At 37.8% G+C, this 20,862-nt stretch overlaps 1 protein-coding gene across 1 annotated transcript; it reads left to right on the top strand.

Annotated features, from left to right (window-relative positions):
* The first annotated feature begins 651 nt into the window (after positions 1–651).
* Positions 652–2,834, top strand: cebpa (CCAAT enhancer binding protein alpha). Its single transcript, XM_051898884.1, has one exon. It carries the CDS (start codon positions 886–888, stop codon positions 1,750–1,752), a length of 867 nt encoding a protein of 288 aa, XP_051754844.1. The 5' UTR covers positions 652–885; the 3' UTR covers positions 1,753–2,834.
* Positions 2,835–20,862: the final 18,028 nt, after the last annotated feature.

The following is a 20,862-nucleotide window of genomic DNA, read 5'->3' as shown; positions in this document are numbered from 1 at the left end:
TTCTTTTCTTTTTTTGTGAGATTTATTGTGGAGGCGATTCACTTGACTTAATTTTTCAGAACAATTTCATATGGCATATTTGGCTACATGGTGCGTTTAGTATTTTTCAAGTTTTAAGGCAACTGCAATGTTTTCTTTTTCATTTACTCTTTTGCTATTTTTCTTTAGTTATAGAACAAATTTTCTACTTTATTCATTTGTATTAGGCCTACATTCATATAACATACGTGCTGAGCGACAGTCCTGTCCGCAACCGCTTTGCCATTGTAATTTGTCTCATGCTAGTTTAGCATGCTCTCACCTCCACCTCTCTTTACGAAAATATTTTTTCCCCATTTTAAACATGCATTTTAATTCACAACACACCTCCAAAGGCTGCTACAATAACTAGACCGAGCATCAAAATCTAAATGAACAATTCACAATTTAAATTCACTAGGCTATGTAAAAAAAAAACATAAAGACGCATTATTTATTATTGTAAATCATTATTAATTATTATTTCACCTATAATTCAATAATAACGATAAAGGACCGGGTCGATATCAGTGTGCGCGCTGAGCTCTCGCGCAGAGATCACGCTGAGAAGCATTAGGACCCAGAGCACGCCCTCCCTCCAAACTCCAAAGCGTATATAAGTGCACTGAGAAAGTATTTGACAGATGTGAAGCTCACACGCTGATGGTGTAAGTGTCATCTTAAAGGAGATCTCGTGTGGCGTTTCAGCCCTTAAGCTCTCATTCACTTTACGGCCAAGTACACAGCCACGACAGGCTGCACGCTCGCCTGTCCCAAGAACTTGGAGCCAGCGCGGCTTTCTCCGGTACTGCGAGCAAGCTGGATTCCCGGAGCTCTTCACCATGTCTGGCGGGTTTTAGATACTCCATGGAGCAAGCAAACCTCTACGAGGTCGCCCCACGGCCACTGATGACCAGCCTTGTACAGAGTCAGCAAAACCCCTATATCTACAAAGACACCGCTGGAGACCTGAGCGAGATCTGCGAGAACGAGAACTCCATCGACATCAGCGCCTACATTGACCCCTCTTCCTTCAACGACGAGTTCCTGGCTGACTTGTTCCACAACAGCTCCAAGCAAGAAAAGCTCAAGCTGGCGAGCGGAGACTACGAGTACCCCCACGGCGTCAATGGCACACCGGGGGCCCCGCAGATGTACGGCTGTCTGAACAGCTACATGGATTCATCCAAACTGGAACCCATCTACGAAAGCCAGGCACGAATGAGACCCGTGGCCATCAAACAAGAGCCCCGGGAGGAAGATGAGCTCAGCCACTCGATGCCACCCACATACCACCACTCTCAACACCATGCGCCGCATCTGTCCTACCTTCAGCATCAGATCGCGCACTGCGCGCAAACCACCATGCACCTCCAGCCGGGCCATCCCACACCTCCCCCGACGCCCGTACCCAGCCCGCACCACCAACACAGCCACCTGCCGGGGGGCTCCATGAAGATGGGCGATCGAGGGAAATCCAAGAAACAGATCGACAAGAACAGCGCCGAGTATCGGCTGAGGAGGGAGCGCAACAACGTAGCCGTGCGCAAGAGCCGGGACAAGGCGAAAATGCGCAATGTGGAGACGCAACAAAAAGTCATAGAGTTGTCGGCGGATAACGAAAGACTGCGCAAGAGGGTGGAACACCTTACGCGAGAACTGGAGACGTTACGGGGCATCTTCAGGCAGCTTCCCGACGGCTCGTTTGTCAAAGCCATGGGTAACTGTGCCTAACGGAGCGAGCTGGTCTTTTGAAGTAACTTTTTTTTTTACGTCTGCTGGATAAACGCTGACACATTCTCAAAGTGTTTTTATAGGAGTCAGGCAGCTGCGGTATACATGTGCCTTTTGTACAAAAAAACGAACAAAAACAAACAAACGATAAGCTCATCTCTTCATACATTTGGACTAAAAGCTTGTTGTAGGTGTAGTCCTGTTAGAATGTGTTAGCTACGCGAAACATATCAGTGCAGCTAATTTTACCCTGTCAATCTACTTTTCATGTTAAGTTACCAGCTTTCCTACTCCCCCTTGCCTCCTTGGGTTACATAGACACCTAAAGCGACATAAAACAAACTTTCCTGCCATAGCAGGCTGTATTTCCACCACACCTGTTGCTGCACAACATTCACTGTATGATATTGTTGATTTAATACTTTTTGCAGGGGGTGGGGTTCTTTCATGGACGGCAAGAGACAAAATGCCAAAGCATAGGACTGGAACTCATCGGTTATTTACTGTGGTAGACTATCTGTCATTCATAACGCAGACTGTATGCACTATGTCCTCCAAATGCGACCTAATGAAGCGCATTACATTGTGAACATTTTGCCATGATTCGGGTACTGATCTGTAAAACGCCTGTCAGTATACGCTTTTAGAGTAAACGCTTTGTATTTATGCAATATGATTGATAAAAATGTGAAAGGGTGCATATCTCTATGCAATGTCTGTTGCTGTCATGAGAATAATTCCGGTGGACGATCACCGTGTGCTTTCTCACTGGTTTTGCAGTGAAGTCCTGTCTTGCTCTGTAAGCGTGTGCATTTCATGTGAACTTTTTCTTTCTTTTTTTGTACAACAACACTCGAGCAGAGACCGGTTTCAGTGCCTTTTGAGTTTTGCTGTCTTTATCGTCATCACTGACTGAACTTGGACAGAAATATACAGCAAGGAAAAGGAAGCACTTTTTTTTACAAACGGCATATTGCAAATGTTATACGAATGTTTAATATGTTTCAGTTTTAAAATGAACATTATATATAAATATAAATATATATATGCTAAAATGATGAATTAAAGCATTGTCTTACATATGTCTCATCTATTGCCTTCTCATTTTGTGCAGTTTTGCAACTTAATCTGTGTATATTTTTATATGTGTATATATATATTACTTCGTTTGTCACGCTCGTGTCTAGTAATTCCCTCACTGTCGTGTGGTTTCTGTAGCATCAGCCCAAGATTGACACATAATTCGCTCGACACCGATAGGTGGTGCTCGAAATTCGTTTAAGTCCAACATGCACACACATATTTTTGAAACGTGTGAGTAAAACTGGAAACCAGAACTAACTGGAATAAGACTATATATTTTTATTGGCTAAATGATATAACTTTATCAAACTTTCCACATCATTTGTCTTTTACGTGAATATGAGGCGTTTCCAGAAGGATCCATTCAGCTCTGGGTCTTGGAGCTTCACGGTTAACGTTCATTCAACGGTCATTCACAGCGCTAAATATTTACAGTGAGTTGTTGCACTTTTAATATAGTTCACATTGAACACATTGTCAGTAAAAAAAAAAAAAAAAAAAAAATGTAATCAGGTTCACTGATAAGGACTTGTGAGTACCACTTTCATTGATTAATGCCTCCCTCAGCTCTATATTGATCAAATTATCCTTAAATGAGATAGTGTGGAGTGCTACTGATATCTTTATTTCTCTTGAGTACAGGGAGAAAGAGAGATAGTCTCTCTGACCTGTGGAGACGTGTTACAACTCATTGTTGTCAATTGACATGTTTTTCCATTATCAGCTGTGGAATGATTGAATCAATAAATCAACCCCCATTCCAAACCTCTGTTGCAGATACAATGATGGCACACAAGGAATCTGCCTCAGCCAGGTTCAAGCATAGTTGTTAGGCCAACTCTTTCAGTCTCACTCGTACTTGCCTGCCAGCTCTGTTCTGTGGCCAGGTCTCTTTCCTCATTCAGCTTCACCTGTGAATGATCTGCTTTGTCTTGCTCTGCTTCTATCATAAGTCAGAGAGAAGTTTCTGTACACTTCCAGCATGCTAGATTGTCACATTGTAGCCAAAGACAAATCAACACCTTTTAAATCTGCCTAATAATTTTCATTCTGAATTGAATGAAACTTTGCTAGGGAAAGTTTAATGTGCTGATGTTTCCGAGACTCCTCAAACTTTATGGCAAAATAGCATGATCAGACAAAATACACCATACTGGAGTCTGAGCGACAAGTTAGTAGAATATTTATAAATTTAATTATTTAAGATTAAAAAGCTAATTTTACCTCATTGTTTTTTATGATTTTGATCAATATTTTTGAAAAAAGGTAACACTTTACAATAAGGTTCATTAGTTAACATTAGTTAACTACATTAGTTAACATGAACTAAGAATGAACAATACTTCTACAGCATTTATTAATCTTAATTAATGTTAATTTCAGCATTTACTAATTCATTATTAAAATCAAAAGTTGTATTTCAACTAACGTGAACAAGCAATGAACAACTGTGTATTTATTAACTAACATTAACAAAAATGAATACTGTAAGAAATGTATTGCTCATTGTTAGTTCATGTTAGTTAATACATTAAACTAATGTTAACGAATTAGACCTTATTGTAAAGATTATCAGCCATTTTGCTAATGTAACTGTCTGTATTACTAAATTAAAATAAATATTTGGAAATTATCCTGCCTTAAGGCAGATTAATACAAAGGACGATAACAATAACGATAACTACTATGAAGATTTAATAAACTAATTATGTGAGAATGGTAGTCTACACCATAGCTATAATGATAATGACACAGAGGAATCAACATCATTGGAATCAATTTCAGAATTTTTTTTTTTTCCCAGTTGATGAATAATAAAAACATTGAGAGCCAATAAGAATCAACCCAATTTTAAAGAGCTTGAGCATTTAAACTGGCAGATGACAATGTTTGCTCATGATAAACAGAACATTATCATCCATTGTTGTTGTTGTGAATGCCAATATTGTTATAGTTATAGTTATCTTTCTCAGTGTGAACAGGCCTTTAGAGTCTATTGCTTTCTATAATGCTTTCTGAGTGCTTTCATTTTTACTCTAACCAGTCACATCAAGAGCCATGTATTGTATATTTAATCTGTGAAATCCCATTACTGGATAAAAAGCTATAGCATATGGTGCAACGTAAGCTAGTTCTGTTCAGGAAATGTGTGGGAAAAATGTTCATATAGGGCTAGTAGCTGGCCTTTCTCCTCCCTGAATGGCATACATTAAAGCCATCACGCTGAAACCTGGATGCTTCCTTTGCCATCTTATTTCCTGTATAGCTGCATGAACTCTCCAATGATTCACTTTTGTCTTTTCTCTGCCCAACATTTTACGTTTGAGAAGAGCCAAATCCAACTTGACTTGATGTGAGCTTAATGTGTAGTTTTGTGCAGCTGTGTTTCATGTTCGCCTTGTTTCGATATTACAAATTCCTTTGCTGGGGTGTGTTGTTTTTAACTCTGGTCAAAGACCTTGAGAATGTCTGAGATGATATCAAGTGAAAATTACAAGAGCCAAGTGAAAAGAAGTGTTTTTTATTATTATTATTATTATTATTAATCACGAAAATGTATACACATAAAAAAATCTGTAAAAATTCAGCACAGTTACTCTAGCTGGAGCAAACTTGATTCTGTTGTCATTGTTTTCTCGGGTTGATAAATGCTAACATAGGTTATAGATAATTTGCCAAAAGCTTAGTATTCAGCCAACCAGTATGCTAATTCAGTATCTTATCATTTGCTAAAGAAGTATGTGAAAACAAACAATATGATAAATCCAATACAAATGAATATGTGTGCATAAGTATGCAAGTCTGTGTGTTTAACCACGTTATTTGATAATACACTCTTTCTTATTTGTCTTCTGACAAAAGTTTAACCAGACCTTTGAGTGAAACTCAAAAAAGGCAGAAACTTGTCTTGGTCTCTCCACACTCCAGATTCTGTCCTTGAAGTGAGATATGCGTGTACTCACTTTTGAGTTTGAGGTTCTCGTATAGTACAAATCCCTTCAGTATCGATATGATTTAAAACTCCCTGTCCAGTGCTTTCACCAGCTGCCAGCAGGCCCAGAAATTTCACTTTGGGCCCAATAATAAATATACCCCACAAAAACCTGAGCCCAGTGCAATAGAAGGAAGTATATCAATGTTTGTTTGCTTAGGGATGGTCGTTAGAAGCCTGGAACCTGAACTTGAGAGTTGCCAAGACAACCAAGAAGAGGTTAAACCGCACAGAAAAATCACACACCGCTCTCATTCTTTTTTTCTCTGTGAAGTAAGTAAATGCTTTAGCTCTTTGCTGCGAGAATTGTCAAGATGGAGATTGATTGCAGAAAAACAGGGATCGATGCATTCTAAAGTTAATTGAGTAACATTTTTCAGCAAGCTCTCATTTGCTGTTTTGCTTTACGTCTCATTTACGCCTGGCTTGTTTTCTTGCCCTGTTAAGGAGCTCTACCCACTCTTGTTTTCAATCCATACCTCACTGCAGTTTATTGAGGCTGTTAGTCATGTCTCTCTAGTCTACGTGACCTCTCAGACTGATAGAGGGAAGGGAGCATATAGGGTGAACTGACCCCTTGGTGCTTTTGAGGTGCCAATTTCGTATTATATTATATTATATTATATTATAAGCAGTCTAAAAATGCAGCAATAGCATTACCCAACTGAACCACACAATGCATGGTACAGTTTGTATCCGACCCAATAAAAGTGATGTTTGGACCAACAAAATGATCTCTGTTGCATGGTATAGAAACTGGTCCTGGCTTCACTTTTTTTTGTGGATTGTGGATGTAAAATGATCAGATCTGAGCCATTGGGTAGAACAGCTTTGTCACATTGACTGTTTGGCTTCCAATACAGCGCATAACTAAATAAAACAGGCAGTTTGAGGACAAGGAAAGATTACTGTAATTTGGCATGTAGATGGCCAGGGTCCTTGTGGGACCATGATCCAGCCCTAGCTATAGAGATCTCCATTATGAATAATTATCTTTATCCTACTAGTCATTACTCAATCAGTACATCCATATTTGCTTGTGTCTTAGCAGGTCACATGATTGGAAATTGCTGTCAAAACAATTTTAAGTGTAAAACAAACTCAGTTTAGTGTTTATTTTAGATTATATGTTTTTATGAATAATATTTTACTTTTCATCAGCCTAAACCCTTAAGTATGTACTATAAATGCTCTTGAATGAATCCAAGAATCAACTTAATAATGGTTTGGTTTTAATCAAAACATTGAATTGGCCAGAACAATAACTGGTTTCTTTTTTAAATTTTGATAAGGGGAGTAGGAACATTTTGTTGCCTGGTGTAATTGGCATGAATTTATATGTATTAAAGTACTTTTTACTTTATATAAGAACATTTCAGATTATTCATTAATTCATTAGTTCAAGCATTACCTTATTCCAGGACAATAAAAAACTGTTTTAGTGCATTTGTATTTGTATGCGCTTGCGTTTCAATATTTGCGTTTTTAATAGTTACATAGACTTTGAGAAGGGCGTTAGACATTTTAAGTTGCAGTGCATTACTGCAGCATATTATTTAAATCAACACACCATATCTTTGCCTGCCTCGCTGCTTCTGTCTCCCTCAGTTTCTCTTTTACTTTCTCTCATATCACAAAATAAAATTTGATTGTTTATTTTCCACCTGTGCGTTTGGCCTATTATATTTTGGCAGCCTCTGCTCTCTCTTCTCCATTCATATGGCGTCTTATGCGTCAGACCATCACACACCCCCTAAGCACACAGACTTGTTAGAACAGTGTAATTTTCCACAACAGCAGTTGAAATTGAGGGATCTTTTGAACTGGATTCAGATTAGATTGTCTTCTGAAGCCTCCAATGCTGGTGATGATTATCAAAAGCAGAACAAAATATTACCATAAATTTCTTTTGAAGCACTTCAAATGCACTTTGGTTTGGTGGCAGAGACTGTATAAAATGTTAAGTATGTTTTTGAGTTATTTAAAAATGCACAGATTTGTCAGCTTTTTTTTTTTTTCTTTTTTTTTTTTTTTTCAATTTATTAGTCAATATTGAGTATACACATTACCATTCAAAAGTTTGGGGTTTTTTTTCTCATATGCTCACCAAGCCTGCATTTATTGATCAAAAATACAGTGAAAACAGTAGTAGCAATATTATCATTTTGAAAATGTTTGTGCTTATTAATATTTTGTGGATACTGAGATTTCCCAGGATTCTATAGTGGATAAAAACATTTATTTGAAAAAGATTTTTTTCCACTTTTTTAACAATTTAATTGCTGAATAATATTTCTTTCTGAATAACAATTTCTTCTCTTCCATGTCAGTCTCCTACACTGTTCACATTGTAGACACAGTCCAGCGCTTCCAGGTTCTACGTCAGAACGCCAGCTCAGTATTGGCCAACGCTGTTTACGTGAGCATCACAACCCATGAGTGTCTGCCAATAATGACTCGGCGTTCTGATGTAGAACCTGGAAGCGCTGGACTGTGTCTACAACGTGAACAGTGTAGGAGACTGACATGGAAGAGAAGAAATTGTTGAATAAAGTCATTATTTTTGTTTTGTTTTTGAACACAAAAAGTATTCTCGTTGCTTCATAACATTCAGGTTAAACCACTGTAGTCACGTTGCCTATTTTAATGAGGCTTTAACTACTTTTCTGGACCTTAAATGTGGTAATTACGTTGCTCTTGGGGATCAGAAACCTCTCAGATTTCATCAAAAATATCTTAAAGGGGACCTATAATGCCCCTTTTACAAGATGTAATATAAGTCTCTGGTGTCCCCAGAATGTGTCTGAAGTTTCAGTTCAAAATACCCCACAGATCATTTATTATAGCTTGTAAAATTTGCCTCTATTTGTGTGTGAGCAAAAACACGCCGTTTTTGTGTGTCCCTTTAAATGCAAATGAGCTGCTGCTACCGGTCTGCTTTCCAGAAGAGGGTGGAGCTTTAACAGCTCTCGCTTTGGTTGCTCGCCAAGAACATAGCTGGAGAATCTCACGCAGCCAAAATGACGATGTCAGTAACGGTGCTCAGCCTTATGGGGAGACTCAGGAAGAAGTTACAACTTTTAGAATTCATCTGGATGTTTCTGAATGGTTAGTGGATAAATTTATGTGGTTGATTCAACTCATCGACTAGCATGTGCCATCATGTGCATCTTTTGTGCAAATCCAGCGTTGAATTGACCCTCGTTTGTGAAGCAGTCCGGTGTAAAATGACGGCATGATAACAACACTCTACTACAACAACTCTTCCACTTCTCTAAAGCAGCCCAACATTGCCTCGTTTATGTAAATTTTAGGGTTTGTGATGTCACCAACCCAGGAAAAAGCTCATTGTAGTCCCTACCAGCCATTTGTTGTAGTCCTTAAACAGAGAATTCTTTAAAAGAAAATATCTCCCTTTGTTTTGAACTTTGAGCGTCGTAACTTTGCAGATGTTGTTTATGCTCAAACAGCAAGATTACACACTAACTAAAGTCAAAAAAATGTGAAATAACAATCAACCACCCCTTTAATTTGTGTTCCAAAGATGAACGAAGGTCTTACGGGTGTGGATCGACATGAGGGTGAGTAATTAATGACAGAAATTTCACTTTTGGGTGAACTAACCCTTTAAAACAAGAATAAATATCTGTCAGTGAGTTATGAAAACATCCCTTTGAATTAAGTTGATTGTTCTGAGCCCGTTGGCAGATATTTGTTCATGTTTTAATCATAAACTCACTTTTTGATTAATTTCACAGAAAACAAGACTTCATATTTTATGCCATTTTGCAATGTATGTTTTCAAGTAAATGTATATTGATTTAAGAATCTTTAGACAATTGCACTGGAAAACAAGACAAAAATACTGAAGAGGAACATCACTTTGTGCAGTGTGCTCAGAAGGTATGGTAAAAGTTATTTAGTGGTTGGGAGCAGGGGTATTTAAGCTACTTTTTTTGTAAAACAATTTACAAATTAAATAAATATCTGTTGGAAGTTGTATCTTTGAACTTTGAAGTGTTGCTAATAGAATTCATTGAGTTACTCTCTAAACATTTAAATTTAGAGAACATATTGACGTATTGTGTTCTCTTCAATTTATTCCTTGAATTTTCTTTACTTGGTCTTAAAAGGACTTAAAGTCTTATATGTTTACCTTCATACAATCTGCAGAAACCACACTGTTAAATGTAATCTTTGGTCAAGTTTATTTATTGTGCTTAATACAAAACAGATTGCTTCAAAGCAGGTTTACTATCTTTAGCAGATCTCAAAATGAGAATTTGTCTTTCATGCTTTTGATTATAATTTTATAATGCCTAAATTTTTATCGTATAGAATTTTAATACCAGATATTTTTTTCTTATTGGCCATAATCTTTATCAGTATATCAGAATTTTAATGTAAATGCATAAAATCTAAGTTTACCAGCATCCTGTGTAGATTAGATAGAAGTCTACTGGTGTAAGATAGTGGATTAAATCTGGTCACATTAATCTCAGTGTTTATGTCAAAGTTACATATTGGATATCGCCAGTGTTGATATGCATATGCCGGTTACATATTGGATATTGCCAGTATTTATATGCATATTCCTGATAGTGCTAAATGGCACAGTATAATGTAGACTGATTTTTGTTTTGTTTTGTAACTGTGCTTTTTGTTCCTTTCACGGTAAAGTGCTGTGTGCAGGCGTGATAGCATCTCTTGTGGTTTTCAGTGGATGGCTTTTTAAATGCATTCTCTTGGCTGTGACATGTACCATGCCTGTGTGGAACTGCTTTCATGTCCTGCCCTGTTTGTTCGGGTCTGCAGCCTGATAGAAAGATACGCACTGAACCTCTTGTGGTGCTGCTGGTGTGTTTGTGTGTGTGTGTGTGTGTGTGTGTGTGTGTGTGTGTGTGTGTGTGTTTCACTGGCTTGATTAATACTTTGAAACATTGTATCTGATTTATTTAAAAGTTAACACAACATTTGTGTCTTTTTCTCCCACAGTCATGTGCATGGTTTGAGTGGTTATTATCTCAGTTGCAGTATAGGCTTTGTCTGGTGAGTTTCAAAGACCATACAAAAATGAATAACGATAGGCTTAATAGTGTTAATTGTTTGAACTATACTGAAAGCATTTTGTGTGGTGTGTTAGCTGGCAGGAGCCAAAAGATAAAAGACTGCTGAAGTCACATACTTCTTTGGATATGAGGGTAGTTTCCAATGGCCGATTGCTTTCACTGATAGGTAAAGTTCTCATCTATAGTGGCGTTTCTGATGCCAAAATGCTGTTACAGTTTATTGAGTCATTGCTGCCATGCAGTTCTCCTGCCTTCGAAATGTGTGACTGACTAAAGTATTTGAGATTTTCAGGATAGTTTATTATTACTGAACTCAAAGTGTTGTCAAGTGTTGGACAGACATATGATATGAATCAATGTTCCTCCCAGGATTTGCGTATTTGAGTGGTTCCACAGTGTTACTCGTACATGAATTATAGGTCTTTTCACAGCCATCACAGTTGCACTAAACTGACATGTGGTTTGGATTCCCCTCTCTTTCTCTCTCACCCGCTCTCTGTCTATGTGTTATCTGTGTGTGTTTTTGTGTGAGTGTACCTGGGGGGTCTATAAGATTGAGGATGATCGCTGAGGAGTTCCACATGTCTTTTCTGAGTGAAATGATCTGATGAGATTTTTGCGGTCATTGTGGATTCTGCTGTTTTGGACTGAAAACAGAGCTGTCCCTCAGGGTAGCCCGTTATAATCAGATACAAATTAGAATTTCATCTGAATGAGGTCAATCGAGTGACTTCAGTTCACTTGCAAAAGGGATTTAGTAGCTTAATGTGACTTTCACAGATTTACTAGCTTAAAGTGGCAGATATCTTTATTTTTCCCTCCATTTTGGTTCGAAAGTGAGATCTGCCTTCAGTGTTCACAGAAATGTCCCTTGATTTTCATGTCAGTGATAAAAGGAAAGAAAAGGAAAATCTTTTAAAATCTAGTTTAAAACACATGTTGGTTTCATGGCTTTGTACCATTTTCAAGTTTCAATTTAATGAAGAATACAACTCTTCTTAATGAAAATAAAAATGTCATATGGTGTACCCATCAAGTAAAACGTAGTGACATATTTTTCTGAAACCTTGAATACATTTTCATGAGTGTACTCAACTTAATCATTACTTTTAAAAAGTTTTAAATATGTTTTTCAAGGTAATTTCATGGTTAAAATTTGGGGTCGGTAAGATTTTATTGTGAAATATTATTGCAATTTAAAATACCTGTTTTCTATTTTTAACATTTTAAAATGTCATTTATTCCTGTGATGTCAAAGCTGAATTTTCAGCATCATTACTCCATCCTTCAGAAATCATTCTAATATGCTGATTTGGGGCTCAAGAAACATTTTTTATTATTGTCAATGTTAAAAACAGTTGTGCTGCTTAATATTTTTGTGCAAACTGTGACATTTTTGCAGGATTATATAATGAATAGAAAGGATTTATTCGAAATAGAAATATTAAGTAATATTGCAAATGTATCAGTTGTGATCAATATAATGCATCCTTGCTGAATTAAAATAAATAAATAAAAAATTACTGACCCCACACTTTTGAATGGTATTGTTTTTGGGAAGTCCCACCACATGACATTTTACAAGCCGAACTAGCCCTGTCTTTTCATAAAAGCTTAAAAAAATATTTTCTTTTTTTAAGAATAATTTTAGAAACATAGTCACAAGGGTCTGCAGGGGCAGAAATTAAAAACACTCTCGTCATAGAAGACGTCTATTCAAGTCATGTGTGAATTGCATTTAGTTTTTTTTTAAATTATTCATGGATAGGACAAAATTGAGCATCACGTCATTGACATTTTCTTTATTTTCATAGTAACTTTTATGACCATCAGTGGACACAAAGTACTTTAGGTAATTTCCAGTGCCTTTTCTCTCACTTTCCCAGGAAAAAGTTTCATATTAGCATGCTTTCCTGAGATATCAGTTCACTATAGATTTATACAACCAGATCAGACATGAAACCCCTTTAAAGTAAAGCCTTTATTGAATCTATAGGGATTTCTGAGAATCACTTGTATTTCAGAGCGGGCCTTTGGTATGAAGCCATACTGTACCTCAAATGAGGCTGTTTATGTAAATGGTCAAGCTTAGACGTGAGTTTAGGAGAATTTGGAGAGTAGCTTGTGAACTTGTCATTAAAAGATAAGTTGTCGGTTTTTACATGAACTGCACACAGTTTCACATATGGCGCCAACATAGCCATTTCCAACTGTTGCCTTCAGATCCAGAAGTTTTGCCGGGAGAGCTCGGATTTCGCATGTGTGAGGATTGAGACTTATTTCAAGAGAGTATTTCAAAGCCATGTAGCTCTTTAAGCCTCAGCTTTTTGTGCCTGGCAGGCACAGAACATTTCTTTCTCTGTGGGTAAGCCTCCTCACTTTCAGAAATCAAACTGTACCGTAACCCACCTCCCATCCTATACATCCAGAGGGTCCCCTCTTCGGCACGCCAAGGTGTCAGAGCCCCCTCACACATAATCGCTTTTAACGAACCTAGCTAGCCCCGTTTCTGACCACATTCTGCCCCTGGTTGCATGTAGCTTTGTGCACTTAGCCTCTGGGATTTCAGGGGTTTTGGACTATGGACTACTAATCTGAACAGGATCCTAACTAAAGCACGTGGGTTGTGGATGTTTAGAGTACTCCGTTCCCTGTGCTCTGTACACAGCAGGGGGGCAGTGAGATGCCTGCTCATGCTTCACTCAGCATGGATAGAGGGAGCGGGGAGAAAGAGAAGCCATGCTCAATTTGAGCAGGGGAATGCCGAATGCTGTTAAGGACTGCATCCCAGAACTCTTACATGGTTCACTATCATTTATGAGGAAAGGCAGAACGAGGCGGTCAGGGTTTTTCTGCTCTTGCTCTGATATCTAGAGTTTGAAGTCGTGGGCATTTTATAACACTTAACCATGGATGTTTCCAGTTCACCTCTGTAATCTCTGGGTCTTCACAGTGGCAATACTGTGTTCAATGGTTTTTGGAGTTATTTTTTTGTTGTTGTTAATTGAAAACACACACACACGCACACTAGCACCCACCCACACACTAACAGTTGTTTGGCGTAAAAAATAAAGGGAATAATGAGAAGAGATCACCGAGATAAATCATTTCAGCAGTCTTGCTTTGAAAAGACTGTATATGTATGTGAGTGGAACATACCAGATGTTAAAATACTTTTGCTTTTTGATACAATCAAATTTCTAGAACCACCCAGGTGGGCTGTATGATTAATACCTTTAGTATGTGATCTCGTAGAGCATTTACCTAGCAGGGTGGGCACATTTCTTGAAGTCGCTGTTGAAAGACTAATAAAACAGTAATGAAAAAAGACAATAATGTTTAATAAATACATATATTTATATAAATATATTAAACATTTAATGTTAACATTAATAATATTAATAATATTAATAGTATATCTAATAATTTAATATTTCATTTTTAGTTAAATTATTTTTATTTTTTATTTTAAATTATTTATTGTTTTAATTATTTAATATTATTTTAATTATTTTCATTTAAATTATACACACACACACACACACACACACATATATATATATACATATATATATATATACACACAGTATATACATATATATAGACCCCTTTCAGCCTTAATTCTTGAAGGCATAGATTCAACAAGATGCTGGAAACATTCCTCAGGTATTTTAGTCCATATTTACATGATAGCATCACACAGTTGCTGCAGATTTGTCAGCTGCACATCCATGATACGAATCTCCTCTTCCACCAAATCCCAAAGGAGCTCAAGTGGATTGAGATCTGGAGACTCTGGAGGCCATTTGAGTATAGTGAACTCATTGTCATGTTCAAGAAACCAGTCTGAGCTTTGGGACATAGCGCGTTATCCTGCTGGCAGTAGCCAAGTTGGGTACACTGGTCAGTAACAATACTCTGTGGCGTTTAAATGATGTTCAATTGGTTATAACTGGCCCAAAGTTTGCCAAGAGAATACCCTTCACACCATTACACCACCAGCAGCAGCCTGAACCATTAATAAAAGGCAAGATGGATCCATGCTTTCATGTTGTTTACTCCAAATTCTGACCCATGTGAATGTCGCAGCAGAAACTGAAACTCATCAGAACGTTTTTCCAGTCTTCTACTGTCCAATTTTGGTGAGCCATGTGAATTGTTTTTAGCTTACAGGAGTGGCACCCGGTGTGGTCTTCTGCTGCTGTAGCCCATCTGCTTCAAGGTTTAACATGTTGTGTGTTCAGAGATGCTCTTCTGCAGACCTTGGTTGTAACCACATGGTTATTTGAGTTATTGTCGCCTTTTTTATCAGCTTGAACTGGTCATTCTCCTCTGATCTCTGGCATCAACAAGGCATAGAACTGCTGGTCACTGGATATTTTCTCTTTTTTGGACCATTCTCTGTAAACCCTAGAGATGGTTGTGTGTAAAAATCCTGTAGATTAGCAGTTTCTGAAATACTCAGACCAGTGCATCTGGCTCCAACAACCATGCCACATTCAAAGTCACTTAAATCACCTTTCTTCCTCCATTCTGATGCTCAGTTTAAACTTCAGCAGATCACCTTGACCATGTGCTGCCATGTGATTGGCTAATTAGATATTTGTATTGACAAGCAGTTGAACAGGTATATATATATATATACCTGTTCAACTGCTTGTCGATACAAATATCTAATGTATGTATTCATGTATGTAATGTGTATGTATTCTCCCTCTCTTTCCAGGTTTTTTTTTTTTTTTTTTTTTTTTTAAATAGTCTCTGGCAAACATGATAGTTTACTTGATAGTAAAGGTGATGAACTGTTGACTAAAGTTGATTCTGGCCCTTGTATTGTTCTTCTTATCAGTATGCATCATGGTAAACTGCCAACAACAGACATCTAAGGATCTGAGGATTTCTCTTACTGGTTTATTGCCTTGTTGGGACCCTGTCCAGTTTACCACACTGGAACAGATGTATAAAAGTTGACTTTTAAAACTTAAATGACCAAAAATCGGTTCATTAGAAAGAAAGAAAAAAAAAGAAAGAAAGAAAGAAAAAGAAAAAGAAAGAAATATTATTTCTAAATAACTTGTCAGACAGCCAGACAACCTGGGGCTAAACTCACTGCAGGCCCATTTAGGTTAATATATGCATGGAGTCTCTCTTTTCTGTAGGCTTGAGACTCTTGTTGCCTTGAGCTGAGATGAAGATGAGCCCTGGGCTAAGATCTGATATGAACAGAGCCTTGGGTGAACACTAAACACAGTTCTTCATTTTAATCTTCTCTGTTGTGAAAAGTCATGTGTCTGCTGCATGTGCAGATAAAGTAATTAGGTACTTCCTGTGTGTGTGTCCGACCGTAAGGAGTTAAAGCGCTCAAGCACTGGAGAGCTCCTCTTAATAAATTTGTGTGTTTGTTCTCTCTGCTTACTTTGATTGATGGTATTGTTTTAAGCCAGGGAGGTTTTGGACCGCTTCACCATTGTTTCAGCTCTTTTTTTTTCAATTTTTTCCCTCTCTGTCTCTAAAGGAAAGAGCGAGAGGGAATAAAATGATGGGGGGAGGGGGGTGTAAGAGGGGAATTAAAAAAGACAAACTTTAGCATTCATCTTGTTTATTCACTCAGTATTAAATCTGTTGAAATCTGGGATGTGGATTTTTCCTGCTCTGAGAGTTTTTGCGGGTGCTGGTGTTTCACAGTTTGCCTTTGGCATGAGCCTGGTGTGTGTATGTGCTCTGGAGCGTGCCAGTGTGTGTGAAAGCAAGAAACAGATAAAGATAGAAGGAGAAAGAGAGGTGAAGGAATTATGAATTATCCTGTCCAAGCATGTACTGACCACAACCACATAGCCGTGTATGATCTGGATTCTGCTTTTCCCTCCAGTCTCTTGTATGTGTAAGTGCATGTCAGACCCCCAGGACGACAGAGAGGGGAATAGCATCTCACCACCGTGGCTCAGAACCGGGTATGGAATTTACAGTGTTCTAACTAAAGCCATTCCAACACTTTTTCATTCCCTTTTTTTAGTTTACGACTATTATTCTTACAAGATGTTTTAGGTTCTGGTCATCCTTGCTGACATAAACCACAGTACTTCTGATTATTCTTTTCTTTCCTCTTCTCTTTTTTTTTCGATGCTTGGAATGTTTTGGGAAAACAGAATGCAACGGAGCTCTGATGGTGGTCTGTTTCAGTTAGCCTTGTCTAGGGTGTTAGCCACCAAGAACATACTGAAAATAACTCTCTGTGGGGCTAGGTATGTTATTTTAGGGAATGTCCATTTTATTTGATGGATATATGGAATTATGACTTGTTTTTCTCTTTTCTCACTCTCTCTTTTTAATGACCTCATGCAATCAATCTTTTATTGCTTTGGGGATTCAGCTCTGCAAATCTCTGTCCTCTCAACATGCTGCATTTACATTTATTCATTTAGAATCTGAAACGTGCCTCCCTCTGTGTGCGTGCGCTACGGGTGTGTGCGGTTGTACGCTCAGATAACAGCACGCGATCGAGTTCTCTATCGCCTCCTTGCGCTTGAATGGTTTAAAATCACTTGAATGTGTGAACTGGCAAGAATAAACACGTGCAAATCATAAACTTTCACTCTATGATGGTTAAACTTAGCAGTTAATCTGCATGCGAAACACATGCGTGCCGAACTGTGGGGCCTGGTTCGTACGGATCACAGATCAACTATGATTCGTTGCACCCTTAATATATATATATATATATATATAACAAGCTTCCGGCGCGACAGCCATACACATTCGACGTACGTCCAAAAAGTGTTAACTTCCGCAATGTATTACACTACGCCATGACGTACTACGCTATGTCCTACGCTATAATGTGAAGTACGTCATGTCATTGTGTAGAACGTTGCGGAAGTTAACACTTTTTTACTTTATAACGTTTTAAATAGGGATATTTCTTACATAAATGCATCGATTCACTTCCGATGGCCTTTATTAAAGGGATAGTTCACCCAAAAATGAAAATTTGATGTTTATCTGCTTACCCCCAGGGCATCCAAGATGTAGGTGACTTTGTTTCTTCAGTAGAACTCCAAACGTTGCGGTCTGTCAGTCGTATAATGCATTGAAACGCCTATACTTCAGATCGTTTCGTGTCTTAGGACATCAATGTGTCGTCACGAGCTGCAGGGTTTAATTTGGATTTGTTTGTGCATGTTTTTTTTATTCTCATAGATGGTGTTACCGTTTCAATGCATTATATGACTGACAGACCGCAACGGTTGGAGTTAAAAATCATAATTTGTGTTCTACTGAAGAAACAAAGTCACCTACATCTTGGATGCCCTGGGGGTAAGCAGATAAACATCAAATTTTCATTTTTGGGTGAACTATCCCTTTAACCCCCTGGAGTCGTATGGGTTCATTTTAAATGGATGGATGCATTTTTTTTTTTTTGTCTTCAAAATTTGGGCAGCCATTCACAACCATTATAAACCTTGGTGGACTAAGAATATTTTTAAATATATCTCTGATTGTGTTCGTCTGAAAGAAGATACAGATCATATACACCTAGGATGGCTTGAGGGTGAGAAAATCATGGGATAATTTTCATTTTTGGGTGAACTATTCCTTTAAAGTGAGTTAACGTGTCAATTTTTTGAACAGAGATCCTGTCCTATTCTTACTCATGGAAAACTGCTACTTAACACGCCTCACCAAGTGTCAGTAACGCAAAGCTGATATTGGCAAGCTAAAATGTGTTGTGTTTTTAATCTGTTTCCTAGCAGAAAAAAAACAGGTGTACTATTACAGTTACAGTCAATGATTACAGCCTCATCAAAAAGGTCAATCTTGAGGTGTTTGGAAGAGTCTGATTGCCTTCACATGTGGTTCAGAGGGGCTTTCACACTAATTGAGTCACAAGTTCTGCAAAGGTTCTGTGTGAGAAACCTCATGCATCCCACTCAGAAAGTGGTTTCACACAGGTCACCACAGTCCATACAGACCATCTGTAGCCTGTAGGTGTTATTTCTTTACAGCGAAGTCTGGGACAATGTGTGTGTTCTCTCCCCCTCTCTCTCTTCATCCCTACAGAAAAGAGTTGATCAGCATCATTTCCCACCTCTCGAGTCTTGTAAACTCATCCTCTGGTTGAGTGTAGTGCTTGTTTACATACCCCACTGTTTTAATGTTTGTCTAATCAAACAAAAGGAAATGGAGAGAGAGAAACAGCAACATTCCCTGTCCACGCTGTTTACTTAGTCTCTGAAGAACTGTTCATAAAATGACACATGAAATATTTCAAAGCCTGACTAGAGACAAATAACTCCAGCCTGACCACAGAATGTCTAGCTTCTTTGTGTATTTTCATGTGTTTTTTTGTTTTGTTTTGTTTTGTTTTGTTTTTTTATTATTTGTAGTGTGTGTGTGCCTGTGGTGGGCTGTTTAGCTGTTTTGGGTTCTGTCCCTTTGTCCCCTTCTGAAGGGCATAAATATTCAACAGAGAAACAAAACAAAAAGAAACAAAACCCAGTGCTGACATACCACAGACACGGACATGCTATCAACACACAGGCTTTGGGCTGGGAAAAACTCTGGATTGTGGGGTTGAAAGGTTGAGGTCACAAGTAATGATTGGTCAGTAAGATTTTTTTTTTTTTTAAAGAAAAATGTTTTAATAAATTATGCATTAAATTGATAAAGACATTTATAAAGACAATAAAGACATTTATGTTTCAGAATAATTCTATTTAAAAATCATGCTGTTATTTTGAAGTTCTATTCATCAAAGAATACTGAAAAAAATGTATTACATTTTCAACGAAAAGCTCAATTTTTTTTAACATTTGCGTTTTGAGCACAAAATCAGTATATTAGAATGATTTCTGAAAGATCATGTGACATTGAAGACTGGAGTAATGGATGCTGAAAATTCAGCTTTGAAATAAATTACATTTTAAAATATATGAAAGTAGAAAATAGCTATTTTATATTGTAATAATATTTCACAGTCTTACGTTTTTACTGTATTTTTTTAAATAAATGCAGCCTTGGTGTGCATATAAAATATTAAAAAATCAGAGTTGTGCGAACTTCAGAATTGAAGAACTGGTACCTTTTCAGTTTGAAGTTAAACTGATTTGGTCACATCCCACACAACATTGAATTTACTGATTTGCTACTCAAATTCAACACAGGTAATGCAATCTGGGGTTACCTCCCTGGTCCACAAAAGTTAGTTTATTAAAGGGTTAGTTCACCCAAAAATGAAAATAATATCATTTATTACTCACCCTCATATCGTTCTACACCCGTAACCGTGCGCTCACACCGCCGGCGGGTTTATTTTCAATGTGAGCTGGCGGTGAGCTCCGGCGAGAGAGGCGCTGCGTGTCTTGGATGGTAAGAGCGTCGAGGAGAGTTGAAGTCAGGTCAACTTTATGGTAATGAGCTATGACGCGGTTCAGCGGCAACCAATCGGAATGTAGAGGTCCTCGCTTGAGAGGTTTGCGATTGGTTGCCACAACTTGTCATTTACTTTGACCCTCCTGCCGGCGGCGGTGTGAACGCACAGTAAGACCTTCGTTCATCTTCAGAACACAATTTAAGATACTCTCAAGATAATTAAAGGTACTAAAAACATATTTAAAACAGTTCATGTGAGTTCAGTGGTTCTACCTTAAAATTATAAAGTGACGAGAATACTTTTGTGCACTAAAATAACAAAATAACGACTTTTCAACAATATCTCGTGATGGCCGATTTCAAAGCACTGCTTCTGAGCTTTACGAATCTTTTGTTTCGAATCAGTGATTCGGATCTCCTATCAAACGGCTAAACTGCTGAAATCACGTGACTTTGGCGCTCCGAACCACTGATTCGATTCATAAAGCTCCGAAGCAGTGTTTTGAAATCGGCCATCACTTAATATTGTTGAAAAGTCGTTATTTTTTTTATTTTTTTTTGGTGCACAAAAAGTATTCTTGTCGCTTTATAATATTA

This window comes from Ctenopharyngodon idella, chromosome 7 (assembly GCF_019924925.1).
Source record: "Ctenopharyngodon idella isolate HZGC_01 chromosome 7, HZGC01, whole genome shotgun sequence".
In the NCBI taxonomy this organism is placed as follows: Eukaryota; Metazoa; Chordata; class Actinopteri; order Cypriniformes; family Xenocyprididae; genus Ctenopharyngodon; species Ctenopharyngodon idella.
This window is presented reverse-complemented; position numbering and strand designations above follow the sequence as displayed.